The 16,797-nt window shown below is 36.9% G+C and overlaps 1 protein-coding gene across 3 annotated transcripts in view; it reads right to left on the bottom strand.

Annotated features, from left to right (window-relative positions):
* The window catches only part of TBCK (TBC1 domain containing kinase), a 101,615-nt gene extending 85,061 nt beyond the window's left edge, over positions 1 to 16,554 (bottom strand). For all 3 annotated transcript variants that reach the window (XM_074147484.1, XM_074147485.1, XM_074147486.1), the window contains exons 1-2: positions 16,362 to 16,554; positions 13,879 to 13,951 (exon numbers count right to left, since the gene is read on the bottom strand). In XM_074147484.1, coding sequence (XP_074003585.1) covers positions 13,879 to 13,951; positions 16,362 to 16,554 — 266 coding nt within the window. The remainder of the gene's footprint in view (positions 1 to 13,878; positions 13,952 to 16,361) is intronic.
* Positions 16,555 to 16,797: the final 243 nt, after the last annotated feature.

The raw sequence follows: 16,797 nt of genomic DNA, 5'->3' as shown, positions 1-16,797 counted from the left end.
CCCAAATCCTGCACTGTCACAATTCTTACATACTAAAAATCTTTCAGACTTAAACACCTAATATTACGTGTTTAAATAGAAAGTAGATGACAGAAAAAAATAACAGACCTAGCAAAGATCACAACTAAATTATCTCAGTTTGGAGTGTTGAGGCTAAAACAAAATCCTGGGTTTGGATTTTTCACCGTAACCTTTGTTATGAAAACAAAACCAACAAATTCATCCCATGGGAACCATTAGAAAAGGTAGATGTCTGATTCAAAATGACTAATAAATAAATAATTTTCAAAAGAAGCCACCAGGTCCACACATTCATGAGGGTGACTTCAAAAAAAGAATAGTTCTACTACTACAAGGAGGGGGTGGGAAAGATTACAAAAGCTCATGGTTATAGCTATATAGTTAAGATTTTTCTCTCAAAGAAGTATCCTGAAGTAATCACATGTAAGTGATCAAACTGTACTAACCTGGCATTTTAAAAAACGCATAGAATACAACGGAAAGAGTTGGAAACACCGACTTTGCAATAAAAAAATTACAGGAAAAGAATACTACACATTTCAAAGTCCATATGATCCCTGTAACTCACTAGTGACAGCACATCCTTTCAGCATATATGGCAGTATAAACTGTAGTTACAGGCTTGGGAAAGATGAAGACCAAGAACTATACTTCTGTTTTGGTATCACTTTTACACCAGAAGAGTTAAGATTCAGTTAACATACGTTAGCAACTTTCATAAAAGCAGAAGGCTGTGGAGATCTGGAATACCACAGTTGTTGTAAGGGTCAAATCCTTGCAATCCCCCTTCAAACGAACGATCAAAAGGGGAAGTTCTCCTTCATCTGTACGCTTCACACATGCCGTGAAGTTATTGCTTCCAATGGCTGAAGCTGGCATGTTAGACTCTCAAATCCAGGTATCAGTCAATACACCCTCTACACAAAAATCCTATTGTGAACTGGGGATCTCTACCCAGCATTCACCTAACAGAACATAATTTGCCTTATTATTCTTTTCTATCACTACAGATGTTTTGAGACTATTACTAACATAAAATGATGACTTCAATTAGACACCATTCTTCCACGTTTTTCCCTCAAAAATATATTGATTCAAGAAAATATTATACTTTTAAAAAAGCTTATATTACATTATGTATTGTCATGTATTGTCAGTTACATAGTGTAATGTAAGCTCTTTTTTTTTTTAAAGTATAATTTTAAAATAAGTGTTTACCTCACGTCAATTATGGCAACACTATGTTGACCTCAAGCATGTTTAAAGTGCTCTTTCAATAGGAAGAACATAGCAAAACGATTTTGTATAGTTACCAGAATCATTCAGTATAAAAGTTTTAAAATAATTTATTTCCACTTTCCCTGTTTATAGTCAGATGATATCTTTAATTATTGCTGAATCCACACCAAAACCCAAAAAGTGTTAGATGCCCAGGCATTAATTTCTAGTTGAATTAACAGAGTTATTAGAAATTATAATAATTAACCAAACCTGCCCAACCTGTGTTGTTAGTCCACCCAATGCATATCCAAAAGTTACTAAAATCTTTCAATACTACACTTAAAATAGACAGCTTGTTCAGCCGCAATTCTGTAAAGTCAGGAAGTCTCAATACTACTTGCATCCATCACCCGAAGTTACTGCTTTTCAAAGGTTTTTCTAACAGGATTCTGCTGATTAATTTCATCACTGTTTTTCTGTCTCCTCCCATTAAGAAAAGAGGTAACATTACCCAGAGTTTGCTAGTATAGTCTTTGCCAGGAAAAAAGGGAAGCGGGGTGGGTGGGAGGATATTACCAGAACTCCCTTACTGTGCCACAGTTAACTTAGCGCAGTTTCCTTCTACACACCAAGGCCAGAAGGAAAACATTTTCTTAATCAAAGGCACAGCCGTGTAAATATGAAAGAAGAAGAGTATCAGTGGGACACCTTAGATTGTACATTTGAAGCACTGTCTTAATAAAACAAATGTTCATTTGCTCGAGGTATGTTATTTTCAGATACTAAATTAGTCTCTTTTCACCCTGAACCACTATACCATTCATGCTTAGCTCAACAGGATGAGAAGATTCTTCTCCTGCTACTGCTGTCTTTATCCAGACAGAACTCAAGCCTCAAACTGAAAGCTGTAATCTTATATCCCACTTTATAAAGACACCTGTGATTTTACCAGGGCTGAGGATTCTCTGCTACAAAGATCAGTGTCACAGCAAGATTTCTTCATAAACAAACACCAAGACAGCAACGTTTGTTTGTTTTTTTTTTTTTGACGGCAACATCTTAGGAACAACTCTGCAACCATGTCATTACAAGACTAAAGGTCTTGTCATACTTTCAACTGCGAGCAAAGGAATTATTTTGAGACATCATTACTAAGAGGAAGTTTTCCAAGAAGTTTTTGCTTAGAGTAGCATTATTCATAAAAAGAAAAAGTTACAGATATTTTATTTGGAAACAATGCTTCTGGTTGAGTCTTTCAGTAGGGGTTTTCATTCCTATATTATATAGTTCTTGGTTTATATCAAATGTATGCATTGAAATAAATGAACTAGGGAATATCCACAAAATATCAAGTCTACTTTTAAGCATTCTCTATAAAAAAAAATTAATAATTTTTTTCCTTAAGCCAATTTGTTTGTATATTAGCTTCTATGCTTATAAGAACTTGAATATGTGCAGCATACACAGAGGAATGTAACAGTGGTTTTACAGTGCTAAACATTTATTTTTTCCCCATAAAGAAAAGCAAACACAGTGTTTTATTACCTTTGTAAATGCCACACCAGCAAAACAGCTGAAATTGGCTTGTACCAGTTGTTTATCATCTTTGATAAAATTACGAGAGCAGAAGAAAAATGAGATTTCAGAAGCCACTAGAAAATAAAACCAAAATAAGGTTGTCTGCTCAGGATTTAATGGAAATTTTGTACAGAAAGGCACCAAATGGCTAGCCATAGCCTAAGTACAGGAAAGAAACATGTCTCCAATGCTCATCTCATTTTTCATTGTTATCATATTAAGTCTGCAGATCCCTGACAATCAAAGTGTCTGAAGAGTAAAAATAAGAAAATAAATTAAAAGAAAAACCAAACAACCCTAGATACCTAGACTTCCTTTAGTGAGTTTTAAACCTGAATGACTTCTCCTGGAGACTGCAAAATATTACTGATAGGAAAGAATTCACACGTCTGCCTTTACATTTTATCATAAACTTGCACAAACTTCAGTTATGTCTATAAGACAAACATAAATTAACCACAGAAAAAGCAGATACTGCACAATCCAGTGTTTTCCTTATCTTTGAACCTCTCCCAGCTTCAACAGATGTGCCACTCTTCACTGTGCTGGAAGACACCAGGAAATACAGCTTTCACACTCAGACATCCAAAGCAAGGGGCTCCCAACCATTAACATACGGCCTGAATTCAAAGATCCTGTATTATGAATTACTGTGTAACATGGTTAAGAAAGAAAACGTTAGTAACAATGGGATTCTCAACACTACTTCTTCTGCACCTGAGAAAATCCAACATTTTTTCCCTTTGTTTGAGGATTAAAAAGAAAAGTGCGAAGTCACTCTCCAGTGCACAAAAAGCTAGAACAATTCTCAAAACATTCAGACCATGAAAAAACAGAGCTCCTCTTCTTCAGAGACCTAAAAGCTGAAGAACTGATCTCACTTTAAGAATTTTGCTTCTCTGAGCAGAACAGTCTTCTTGCACATGTTATTTAGTGCAAGAAGCAGCCAAGGAATAACCTCTTGCAGAGATGGAAGATGATTTCGTGACTATTGTGCAAGAATCCTCAGGTGGGGAAAAGGAAGTGTGCATTTAAAGTGGACATTATCATTCTGTTAAAAAAAAAAAAAAGCAAACACAAACAAAAAAGTTTTCTATGGTAGCAAATGGTCAAGAAAATAACACCAGAACAAGTGTTCAGAATTTTAAGAACTTGCACGAGGGCCATAAATGTTATGCCATCTATCTGTAGTGGCTCAGAACACAAAAGTGAGCCACCTCACAGGTACTATATTTAAAACTAAAGAATGTGCAGAGATTACTGAAGACGTACAGGGAAAAATAATTATTTCCCCCCCCCCCCCAAGAAGTACACACAAACATACACAAATTCATAGGACCTATTATTTTCATTTACTTTCAGCATCTTACTTGTAATTCTATTAATATAAAGTAAAGCAAGAACTATGCCCCAGCTTCCCTTGTTTCACTCTGCACTGAAAGACATTAAGTATTCCATCTTTGAAAATTCATCATATCTGTCAAGGATTCTGAGCAACTAAGACAAAAAGAGGAGAGACTTGACTCTACTTACAGGTTACTTTGATAATCAGCAAAGGGGATACATGGGTAGAGGGGGATACGTAGAGCCAGCTCACAGCTTTTCTGCAGCTTACGCAAAACTGAGCTTTAAGTTAAACAAATGACAACAGCAACCTTCAGTTCTGTGTCTCAGCACAGAGCTCAAGGCAACTTAAGGAGTTCTGCTTAAGACTTGAATTTTTACTTTTAAAGTATACCTTCCTGATCAGCCCTTCCTACCATGCTTGACTCAGAGTGGTTTCAGACCACACAAACTGGATCCCTTTTAGATGAACCAGAAGGTAGGATCCAAAAACCTGCCTATTGCACTGCAGCTGCTAGTGGGCATTTGGTCCAGAGCAGACTGGAGCTATATGGAATCAGCACCCCTAAAAGACGTATAGCACACTTTGCTCCACACATCTGTTCCTACTAGATTGCATTACCTGGTAATAAAGAGAAAGGTCCCTTTTTCTTAGTACAGGTCACCCAAGGCTTTTTTACCCTATCTTGTCCTGTGATGACCTATGGTCCTGATTTCCACAAAGACACTCTAGCACTCTGGGCCACAGGGAGTACAGCCGGGCCACAGGGAGTACAGCCGGCCCACAGGCCGTCCCTACAACCAAGCCAGCTGCCAACCTCAGCCAGCATTTCCCGTACAAACTCCTACCCGCTGTGTTACCAAAAACAGGCCTCTGCTTTTTTTATAACCATATGCCAACTAAAATGTTGTTTGCTTCCTACTAACCTTCTTACTGTGTGAGAACATAGTTAGTCACCGAGCTGATAGTGATAAGGATGGGAAAACCAGAAGTATTTAATCACTTCAAGGTTCTCTCATATGTCAAAGTATGCACTCCTATACCAATTAGGACAGAGCTGTGGCTACTTCAAGGAATATCCTTACCATCCTCAAGAAGCTGGCAAACCTACAGTAAACTTTTACTGTCCTGAGATGACTCAATACCTTAAAAGGATAATGTGAGGAAGGGTACCCTTACCCAAACGACCACCGAGGAGCTCACATCTGCGCGGAAGTGTTTTGCCAATGCTGCAAAGTTTAATATGCATGTGCAAAAAGGGCTATTTGGTCATCCTAATGAATACATAAGCCTAGGTGGAGTTACGTATTAGGTAGATGGAATTTGTGTATAAATAATGGGTGAATATCCCCCATAAGGTGTGCTAGATTTGTGGATTTCCACCTAGCTCCCAACATCAAATAAAGCAATTTCTCCTCTCTAAACTGCTTCTGGTTTCGAGAGCTTTTATTTCAGGTAACAGCAGCACCAGGAGAGCATAAGCAGGGGCAAAAGTCTGAGCTGCAGCTGTCCACAGCTTCTTCCACCGCAGTCAGGGAGCCAGGTTTGCCTCTGAGGGTGGAAGACTCTTGCCCTACTGCAACTGAGGGCCAGGTATTGAGCAGACATTTTAAGATCATAGGGGTTCTTTTTCCCATTTAAGGTTGCAACAGCCAACTGTCTATTTTACTTTATTTTTAAGGAAGACTTTTATCTGTGGCATGAGAAAAGAGTTTTTCTTCATGTTAGCTATGCCAGCTTTCTCCTTCCCACTGCAACAGAAGTGATGAGTCCCTGACTTCATTATAAAAGGAGATGGATTCTCTCATTCTTTCTGTGATGCCCCAGGTGGATCAGAAAAATCTCATTAAGAATCTGATCAATGAATACTTTTAAAAGAAAAGTTGAAAATGAAGTGTAGTTATTAATGCAGTTAACATTATCACAGCTATGTGGCAGTATGAACTGAATTGACAGCTCTAGAAATCATGACTAGCTAACAATAAATAACGTCCTTGCAGCCAGACAGGATTGATTTTTTTGTTATTCATTTCTGCAGTTCTGTGAAGCTCTGCCAGTTTAAGAAAAAAAAACAGGAAAAAAAAAGGTGCAGGGAAGGCCTGTTGGCTACTTTTTGATAGAGTAGCTGCAGATTTAACACACTAGAAGATAATTAACTTTTTAAAACATAAATTACATTAAAAAAAAAGTAATTTCAAAGACACAAATATAACTACTAACTCTGGTAAGTACAGATATTAGTAGGAATGATAACTGAGCATGCTTTCCTTTTTACAAGTTACTGGATAGCAGGAAAAGCACTTAGAACTTCGTAAAATCAAACTAAAGCAATCTCTTTACAAATTTCTCAGCCTTTGAGAGAGAGACTGCACTTTAGGCATCTCTGCATGAGAGGATTAAGCATTAGCAACAAGCCACATTCCAAATTAACTCCCTGACCTCACCCTCATTTTATAAAGGTGCAACAGAATTTTTAAAGCTATGAACAACATTTGCAACAATGCACAGCTCTTCTCCTAAAGCCAGGCATTTCCTGTAAATCAGTAGACTTTACAACAGGGTTCTTTTAACAAACAATTTAGCTATACCATACTTTGATATAGGGATCCTGATATTTTGAGCTAACTACTAAAACATACCTAGGTATGGCTTTTAACCTCAGGTATCTAGATATCTTTTTTTTTTCCAGTGGTACAGGTGCTGCTCCAAAGTGAAACAGAATGGAAAGTTCCAACAGAAGAAGAGTCTGCAAACACATGTGATCAAAGGGACTTTGCAACTAGGCCAATAAGCAGTGGTGCTGTTAGGAATTTCATAGCTAACAACTAATATTCCAAAAGGCATTAGGAATGCATCACTTTGATCTATATCCCAGCACACGTCATCGCAACAGGCAGGAAACACCTATCTAGAGAGGTAATAATAAACTTAAGCATAGCCAAAGCAGATGTCTGTGACTATAAATTTAAATGTATTAATGAGCATATAATTAATATTAAATTTCCTTGAAAGCGATATAAGAAATGTGATCACTAAAGGGGAAATGAGAGATGGATATAGTTGCACATAGGAGAAATCCACACAACAAAAGTTGCCAGACAAAAGGACAAGAGAATCACAGCAGACAGCAAACACGCACGACGTACTCCCAAGTACACCAGGAGGATTACTGTGTGTACAGAAGACCACACCTTGTGGAGGCTGGAGAGTGGTGATAACATAAAAATATCAGGCATTAGGTAACAGTAGAAGAAAGACTAGTCCACACTGGTTCTTACTTCATCCAAAGAGGTCTCAAGCCCAATTACCCTGACATCAAAGAACCACCAAGCGCCACAGCTACCACTGTTAACTGTACAGCATCAGCTCCATGGTACTGTATATTCACAGCTAATTTACAATATGTGTTAAAGACTACAGTTTTGTGTACACAGTCATGATTAATAACATGCATGACTTAACCTTTAGCAAAACGTGTGCTGTTAATGAAATTAATAGTTTTAAACCTTAAAACTAGCCTGGTCTGCCAGCCTTCTAAACATTCCTATCACAGCAATCTTCCCTGGTATCTATCTAGCTATAAACACACCCACGAGTACATATATTCAGTCCCAATGCAAGTTCCTTCTGTCTGCAGATGTATCCATCCATCTGAGGGTCCTGTTGATCCAGAAGACAAACAATTCAGTTAACTTAGTGCTGTGCTCATGATACATGCCCACAAAATAGCAGGGCAGGGAAAAAGGCGCTATATGATGTTTCCCATAACATTATGTTCTGTAAATGTATCATTTCAAGTCTGGCACATCACTGATGTAGGAATGATATGGAACTAATGCAACTTCTAGACAGGAAAGCAGCTACCTCAGAGCGAAGGTGCAAGTCTGGCTCTATTTGCACTGTAAAACAGAGGAGCTTTGACCTAAGGAGAGAACATCCACATGCACAGAAGAAGCGATCTCAAACCATAGTGATTTTAAAGATGTCTGTGAGCATATCAATTCATCTCAATAAACCAGCTGTCTGATCCCTAATTAGCAACAAATGCTTCCCTGAAGACATTGCTCAAAAAAAGCTACAACTTGCATTTTAAAAATATAATCCCTTTCTAGAAGTATGCACTCTATAGAAAGCATAATGAGTGTTAGCTCTTTTTTTTTTTTCTTCCTAAAAGCAGGATGAAGCATCAAACACTGTATTAAGTTAGAATAACCATATACTAACCACATCTTGCTCTCACAAGTCTACAGGCAATTTTTATTCTAAACCTAACTATCATAAATCAACATTAAGATTAACGACGTGGCTTAAATCCAGTAAGATTTGCACAGTACAAATTTGACATTTGGTTTTCCAGCCATCAGATCATTAGTAGTAGTTTGCAAAATGGAATTTTAACACTGAACCTTACAGAGTTCTTTCCAGAAATATCTCTGCAGGATTAAGCTACCCTCTTGCTGAGGACAGTGTTTGGTCTAAGAGAAAATCAACATCCTCTTTCAGTAGGTACTGAAGACTAAAAAACTCTCCACTACTTTTCTTCTCAATTAACTCAGCATAACTCATCTTCAGCTCAAGATCTTTAATATGGCTTTTAGCACAGAAATCTGTATGAAGTGTATACAAGCAACTACAGAAGCAGCATAGTAGAGCAAAAGGTTGAAATAAAATTAAACACTGTTTCCACATCTACAGATTTTATGTTGTATACAGCCATCATATATTCTTTTTAATAGCAAGAAGCAGAGACCATTATAGTCTCAAAGAGTTGGATACTTCTCTTTCCTTTTTTCCTGGCAGAGAGGAAAATAAGAAACAAGCATGCACTCATTATTACGTTTCACATGTAAGGGAGACATGGACACATGTTCTGAAATATTTTTGTGCTGCCATCAAACATTGCAGCCAACTATACAAGCAAACAATTTGGTTTCATACCTAAAAAGGTCACTCAGACATCAAGAGCAATAAAGTTCACTCAACTACCTCATGAAAGCTATACCCCTTTTCCATTCCAAACAATCATTTTCTCATTGTAAGGGGAAAGACAGTCACAGGAGACAGCCTATGCTAAAAAGAATGCTACAGGAAGATTTGTGGTCAGACTAAAAACTACTTACAGAAGTAAAAAAACACCCCTATATGAAGAAAAGCATCATTGGTCAATACATAAACAAGTCTGGACTAATGGTGGACTGGTGGACTTCACCATAGCTTTGGAAATAAAGCATTGGCAAGAAACTAAAGGAAAACTCCACAGACACTAAATGCCCAAACTACAGACTCTCACACATACTCTCACACACTCTCACACATACTTAGGAAAAAAATAATTATAAGTTTGTCTATTAACGCTACTTCATTTTACTACTACATCATTTATCCTTGCAGCCTTATTATGACATATGGATTTCTCATGTGAAATTCCAACACAGACTTGATTCAAAGCAGAATACACTCAGCCCTTGAAGTTCTGCTCATATGCAGCTCTTCAAGTCAAATCATGTAAAACCTTCAGCCTTTTGATGACTTGCACCTGTCTTACAATATTTTTGAAGAATCCCTGGCTACTCAGAAATTGCTTTTTCCCCCACCTAACAATCTCTTCTGTAACGTAGTTTCACTTCAAGTTTGCCAAAAGCACATGAACAGCAAGGATGGCATAAAGAAATCTAATCCAATCAATGAGCATACAACTGTTTAATACAACCAAATAAAGTGTACTCATCCGAATCAGTCAGATCATGTTTTCCCCAAACTAGTAAACAGCTGCAGACACAGTCTGCTTCCCATCAAACGTTCCGCGTATAACAAACTATACCGTGTATTTCTGATGGTTCACTAGTAATTTTTCAAAACCATGACTTGCAAAGCATATGACAACTATATTTTATTGAAGAAAGGAACAGGCTTAGAATGCCCAAGCCACAAATTGAAGACCAATCCAGAAACTCTATTGTAGGTGCCAAAATTCTGCTGAATGTCAGTATTTGCTGGCATTTTTATTATTATGAATACAAGTGCAGACCAACTTCTTCAAAGAAGAAACACACTTCAAGAGCGATGGAAAAGAAGAGCCCACAACTCCTATTATAAAAGCACAGGAGCAGAGAAAATAACTCCTTTAACAGTGTCTGGAAAAGGTATCCCAAAGGAGTAGTTGTAAATGTGTTTAGAAGATGGAGAACCTTAAAAATAAATTCACGTCTTACATTCTGGTCTGTGGTATCAACAGCGCTAGAATAACTCACAACTTTGAAAATCTAGTAAAATTTTTGATTGCCACAAACATGAAAACTACCCTTAGTAAGACTATTACAGTACAAAACTTTTACCCACCTTAAATTTTTGTGACATATTTTCAATTCATTCACAAGAAAAAATCCTTGCATGTGCAAGAAGCCAGCCAGACCGAGAAGCATTTTCAAATCTCTGAACAGCAGTAAAGTATTATGAGCTTAAATCAGGTATTTACTATTTTTGCTTGACTATGTACATAAATTCCTAGCCCTTTAAAAATTTAACTGACTCCTGAACATACTTCAGAGAGCGAATTTTGCACTAATGTGACTCTTATAAACTAAAATTCAGTGCATACTTTGACTCAGAGTAACAAACAGGACAATAAATCAGGAATAAACAAACAGGAAACAATGATCCAGAATACAATCTCTCACACAGTGGAGATTGGCCTGGTAAAAAAAGGACATCAATGCCTAGAATTCTTATCCTGCCCTGTCCTATCCTAGAACTCTTATCCATGGTTGCAGCCTGAGTTCCCTGTGGCACACAACTCCAAAAGAGCTCACCTGCTGTTATTGTGATGCCCTGTGGAAGCACAGTAAAGAAAACTGGAATTAATGTCACTTTTAGAAGCACCAATTGTAGTTTTGATGTCTACATGGCTATCCTCTGAATAAAACACAGAAAACACTAAAGAGCTGTATTAAATTCCTTTTCTGCATCTGGTTACTTATGGTAAGAATTGCCAAGAGCCAACCCATTTAATCCATTTGAGGGTTCTTGAAATTTACCTTATAGAGTTATTCAGTAATGAATGAATTCTTGAATATATCACAAATCCAAGTTCTAAAAAATTTTTGGTGGTATGCTCAGTAAAATGACTTACTGCGCTGTGACAGAGCAGATAAAGTACATGGTTAGAGCTCTAATTTCCAGTATTTAGCCCCTATGTGCAACTGATTCATTAGAGTTGGAAAACTCAGTGAAACTCTGAGGTTAACTGAACAAAGAACTGTGATGCGTTTCTTTTTTTTAATATCATTCATACATTAAGGGATGTATGCTATGCTTGATGCATGACTTCAGGAAAGATTATCTGCAAATAACTACCAAACAGCTGTACAGCCTGTTTTTCAGTATGCATGGAAAGATAGACAGTCCATAATGTAATGTCTTGAATTTCAGCACTAACATAATAGAAGATTTCCTGCTGATTTTACATCAGCTTGTGGTACAGGTGCAAAGGACTTAAGTTACTGGCAAGCATAAGGAAAATTAATCTAGAAACCAGAACAGCAGCTTTCATAAACAGTTTATAAAATTAATTGCAATAGCATATACATCAACTCCGGATGTGTAACCAGCTATGCTATCAATGACCAGTACAATCAGAATACATGGAAAAAGCCAAATACTTCCCTCCAAAGGTAATTGATATAGACAGATCATGTAACCAATAACTGGGAATTGGTCCATCCAAGTTATTGCTGGAAATTTATGGGTCTCCCATAAGAACCAAAAATGTCTATTTTCATTAAAAAAATAGAAGTAGAGGGAAACTGTCAGTCTTTCAAGAAACTGCGTTTGAAGTGAACATAATTTAGCTTTAGCTACTACCACAAAATCTGTAATTTACAGCAGATTAATCACTAATGTCTCTTAAATCTATGAACATACATACAGGCTATATTTTAGTCCTATACCTTGGGTGTTACAACTTCCTGAAGAAATCCCAATCTGCTCATCAAAAGAAAGATCAGATAGTAGAATAACTTATTTCAGTAAAAACTCTCTCAAGCGAAGAGGAAAATATAAAGCCAGGCTTTATGCATCTACTCTCAACAGAGCCACAGCCCAAATAGCTGAGGTAACTGTCACAAACTAAATAATTTCTCTAGGCATGTCAAAAACCAAAGTTGCATACCTTCATAAATTACCTAAAAAGCATCTCAAAAGTCTTTCTGAATACCACAAAACACATACTGGTATAGAGGAGCATAATGTATGTGCGTACCGACCACAATTGTTACTTGAGAAAGTTTTGTTTATAGAACTATGATAAAGAAATATAATTCCCCCACACACACCCCTCCCCACTCCACCCCCCAAGAAACAGACATCTTGCCTGTTGCAATTCTAAGACTGCAGGATGAAATTGCAACAGAAGTTGTCAGAATCTACAGAATTATACTCTATCAAGCAATTCAAAGCAAATTAAAATAGCTACATGCATACTTTTTCAAAAACAGGTAAGAGGCAGCAGACAGTCTGGGCTGGTTTTCATCTGACACCAAGATACACATGTTCAAAGAACAATGTGAGAACTGAATGAAGAAGGAAAGAAAAGTGCTTCTGATGCTTTAACTATTTCTGGAACTTTGCACAATTGGAACTTGATGCAAAACTGGGTGAAGGCCTGTAATATTTATCATACATAAAAACCCTTTTACACCTAAATACCCATCTGTCTTAAGAAAAAAATGAAAGCCGTATTTGCCCAACATTCCTCAAGCTGTAAGTCCTCTGCAACACAGACTCATACAACAACACTCATACAAGCTTAAGTTCACAAAAAGCTAACAGACAGACACGGGGCATCTTGCATTTAGAGTTATCTCTGCCAGAAAACATAGTCAGCATCCTATTTAGGGGCCACAAGACTTGAAAGCCTACAGATCGAGTATTACTCCCTTTATACAAATCCAATCTGGGATGAGCCACAAGAAGTCTGGATCAAACACAGTGCACCCGAGACGCCTAATGTTAACTGCAGTTAACCAGGAAGATGCACAAAAATTCGTCAAGTATTTTACTGAGTAATCATCACCTCTATGCTTGCATAAATATCAAGAGATGAAATCTAATGCTTGCTATAAACTTTTCAGAAACCAGAATGAAGAGACTTTGGATTTCTCTAAATATGTTTTGTATTTATGTATTTGTGTGTTCTGGAAATAACCAGTTATCCTAAAATGCCTTGCTATCCCAAATGGAAATAATGTTCTTCCACTCTTCAGGTTCTCTGTGTTACATATTCTTTAGGACAAGAGACCAACAAGTCTGATGGTGATTTTGTCTGTTTGTTGCTTCAAAGATACACCTCAAGTATTCTATACATCCTAGTATGAAAGCAAATATTCTTGACATCCAAGCCATTGTACTTGGTTTTGACCAAAGCCTTGCTGAAGTGACTATACTAACCCAAATTCTAATCACTTACCAGCACCCTGCATATGTATCTGACATCCTGTCCACTTTCTAGTTAATAAATTAATACATTTCTGCATGTGAAAAACACATCAAATTCTGTCCTTTCTAGTGAAATTCGTATTTCATCATCAGGCAGACATATAATCTTCAAATTAATTCTTAGGAAGACAATTATCCTGTCTGAATTTTATTCTTAAAAAAAGAAAACCCAAAACTGCTATTACAAGACAGACAGGATTTTATGAGTTACAATGAGTTACCTGACTGGCTTTCTTTCTCGTAGCAAATCTTCCAGACTCTTTTCACAGTGTTCAGCTGCCACAACCAGTCTCTCTAATTGGAAAAATAAAAAAGGTTTAAGAGGACCAAAGTCCAAATAAGACAATGGGAGTACAGACTTCTCAGTCTACCTGTTTGGCAGATGTTAAAGTATTTTGACATACATTCCCTGGAAAACTACAAATAATTAAAAGTTAAAGATGTACAACTCCTGGATATCACCATCATTTTCATTTATGAGATACAGCAGATTATCTTTCCTGTTTCCTCATGCAAAGAACTGTCAATCCATCCAGTAACCTCCTAATAAATGTTGAACCCGTCAGCCAACATCAGCCAGATTTGCTTTAAGAATAGAAGTCTCAAAGAAGATAAGCATCTACAAATGTGCAGAAATCTGTGACTGGGTTGATGAGAGACTCAAAGTGACACCATCTTTGAGAAAAGGAATTCAGTGAGCACAGGAGTTTCAGTCCTTATGGGCCACCGAGCACATTACTATCTAGTACCTCTTGCCCAGCAAATAGCTATAGGATGTCCAGGGGTCCCACATGTTCCAAAGATTTATGGGCTGGCTCCGAATACTGGGGAAAAGGCAAAATAATTGTTGCCCTGAAGCCATCAATTATAAAGTAGGCAAAGATGATAGCGTAAGATGTTACAAGGGGGCGTGAGGTAACTCCTAAAGAAGGTAGGCTTTGGTACTTCCACTACTTGTAGAACAGCTACTAGTGAATGTTCAAATTCAAAGCTAAATCAAACTAAACTATTTCAAACATATTTTTATCAGAAGGTTGTTATAGTAACATGAAGATAGAAAATACTTTGAGGAACGCAAGTCATCACATTAAAGCTGGAATGCTTGTTACTCAACTCTGTTTCTCCTTTTTGAAATCAAAGGACCACATAAACTTTCTTTGGAAGCCTTCTACAATGCTAGCAAAGATTTAAAAGTAGTTTAATTTTACCAAAAAAGCCAAACCTATTTCAGTTTGAATATTTTTCTATTACTTCTACGTTTCCCTTTTGAGGGTCTTTTGGGGGGGAATACATACATCTAATTAATTTATTTTGCATTGTTTTCCTATTCTGCTTTTGTATTTCTCTGTAAGGGTAGAAACTGACATTTGCAAGAAAGAGAACATTAAATCTTATGCATAGGATTGACAACTGAAGAATTCTGTCAGTAGCAGGATGTTAAGATTTGCCACATGATTTGGAAGTGATTAACTGCTATTCCAACCACTAGGAACAGAGCAATCTCCTGACTTTCTGGTTAGGCACTATATTTGCTATTCTTCAAGTTACTTCAATTATCAGAAGATACTTTCTCCTTTATGTTTATACACACTCATAAACCTTCATGTCATTGTCTCTTCATTGTCAAAAAGGCCACATTTTCCTTTGTAACTGTATCTTTCATTTACTAAATGTTATGTTAGTGAATGTTTCTTAACCTTTCATCCCAAACAGTATTGCAAGAAAATCACGGTTTCCATTTCCAAGAAAATGAATAAACTTTCTAGATGTCCTGCCTGCCAAAAATGAAAAATTCAGAAGTTTGAGAGCAAATGAAAACACACAAAGAACCCCCGACCCTGCAGGATACTTAAATGTTTGGAGCTGGCAATATCCTCATTTTCTAAAAATCTGAAACATCCTATCATCCTGCATTCTAAAGGGGAAAAAATGACTTGCTCTACTTTATGAGACCCTGTAGCTAATAAAAGAAATACATACAATGCACTTTTATATGTGAACATTGTTGATTTAAAAGTTAAAGGTTTTATCCTTTAAATTACCAAAGGCATTGCAGCCTTTTTGTGGAAATTAAGTGCTGTACTCCTGCTGAGGTTGCAACAGAGTAAGATCATCTGGAGCAAAGTCTTATTTAAGCAAACAATAAGCGTGATATCAGTTACTAAAAAAACCAATAAATATCTGCATTAGAATAAAGTAATTATTAGTGGGAGTGATCTTAAAGAGCTAGAATTAAAAAAAAATAAAATAAGGCAAGCTTGAGCCAAGACATGAGATGACTGAGACAACAAGAAAAGCTGCAAATCAAGTACAAGAAACCTAACCATCACAAGATTAGAACACGGGTGTAGGAGCTCAGCATCAAAAATACATGTATTTCAATGTCCCACACAACAACATGGCACAGCAACTGAATAAAAGAATTTTACAGTGAGGTATGAAAAGACAAAAGTTCTTAGCTTTCATCAGTTAGCGTAACGTATAACAAAAGAGGACAGATGACTTACCTCTGCCTTGACTCTGTAGAGAAGAAACAAAAGCACCAGTACTGCCAGTCGCAAAGGTATACAGCTATTTTAAGACTGAAAACCAGCCACTTTCTGGTGCTATAAAGGTAATATTCTGCTCAGTCATCTTTAGATACATTGCCACAAAAATATAACTGTAACCATACATAACATTTCCTTATTAAACAGATACTCACCATGTTTACCTCTGGTAATGTCAACATACTGGCAAAGCCTGGGATGGGTCATTGTTTTAAGGATTTGAAATCTCCCCAAAATTTTAATGGAATTCGGTGTAAGTGGAAGGCCATTACTTCCGCAAACATCATGGGGCAGAGCTGAAGCGAAGAAAGTGGAGGCACCCATCTCAGTGTCTTTTAAAGGAAACATCTTTTTCACACAATCTTAAGCCCTTTCGGAGCAATTCGTGTTCCTTAAAAAGAGCACACAGAATTCTTATGACTCATCTTAATAAATAATACAATTAAAATGTTGGGTTTTTTTCTTTTTCTCTGTTATGAGGGAATGGGACATTTCTGCATAATGAACACACAAGAATAAATAATACAGTTCTGCTGCATCATAAACACTACATTTAAAGATGAAAATATAGCGATAGTTTTAAACACAAAT

Source organism: Numenius arquata, chromosome 5, assembly GCF_964106895.1.
Source record: "Numenius arquata chromosome 5, bNumArq3.hap1.1, whole genome shotgun sequence".
In the NCBI taxonomy this organism is placed as follows: domain Eukaryota; kingdom Metazoa; phylum Chordata; class Aves; order Charadriiformes; family Scolopacidae; genus Numenius; species Numenius arquata.
Note: the sequence above shows the minus strand (reverse complement) of the source record. Positions and strands in the feature narration are given on the sequence as shown.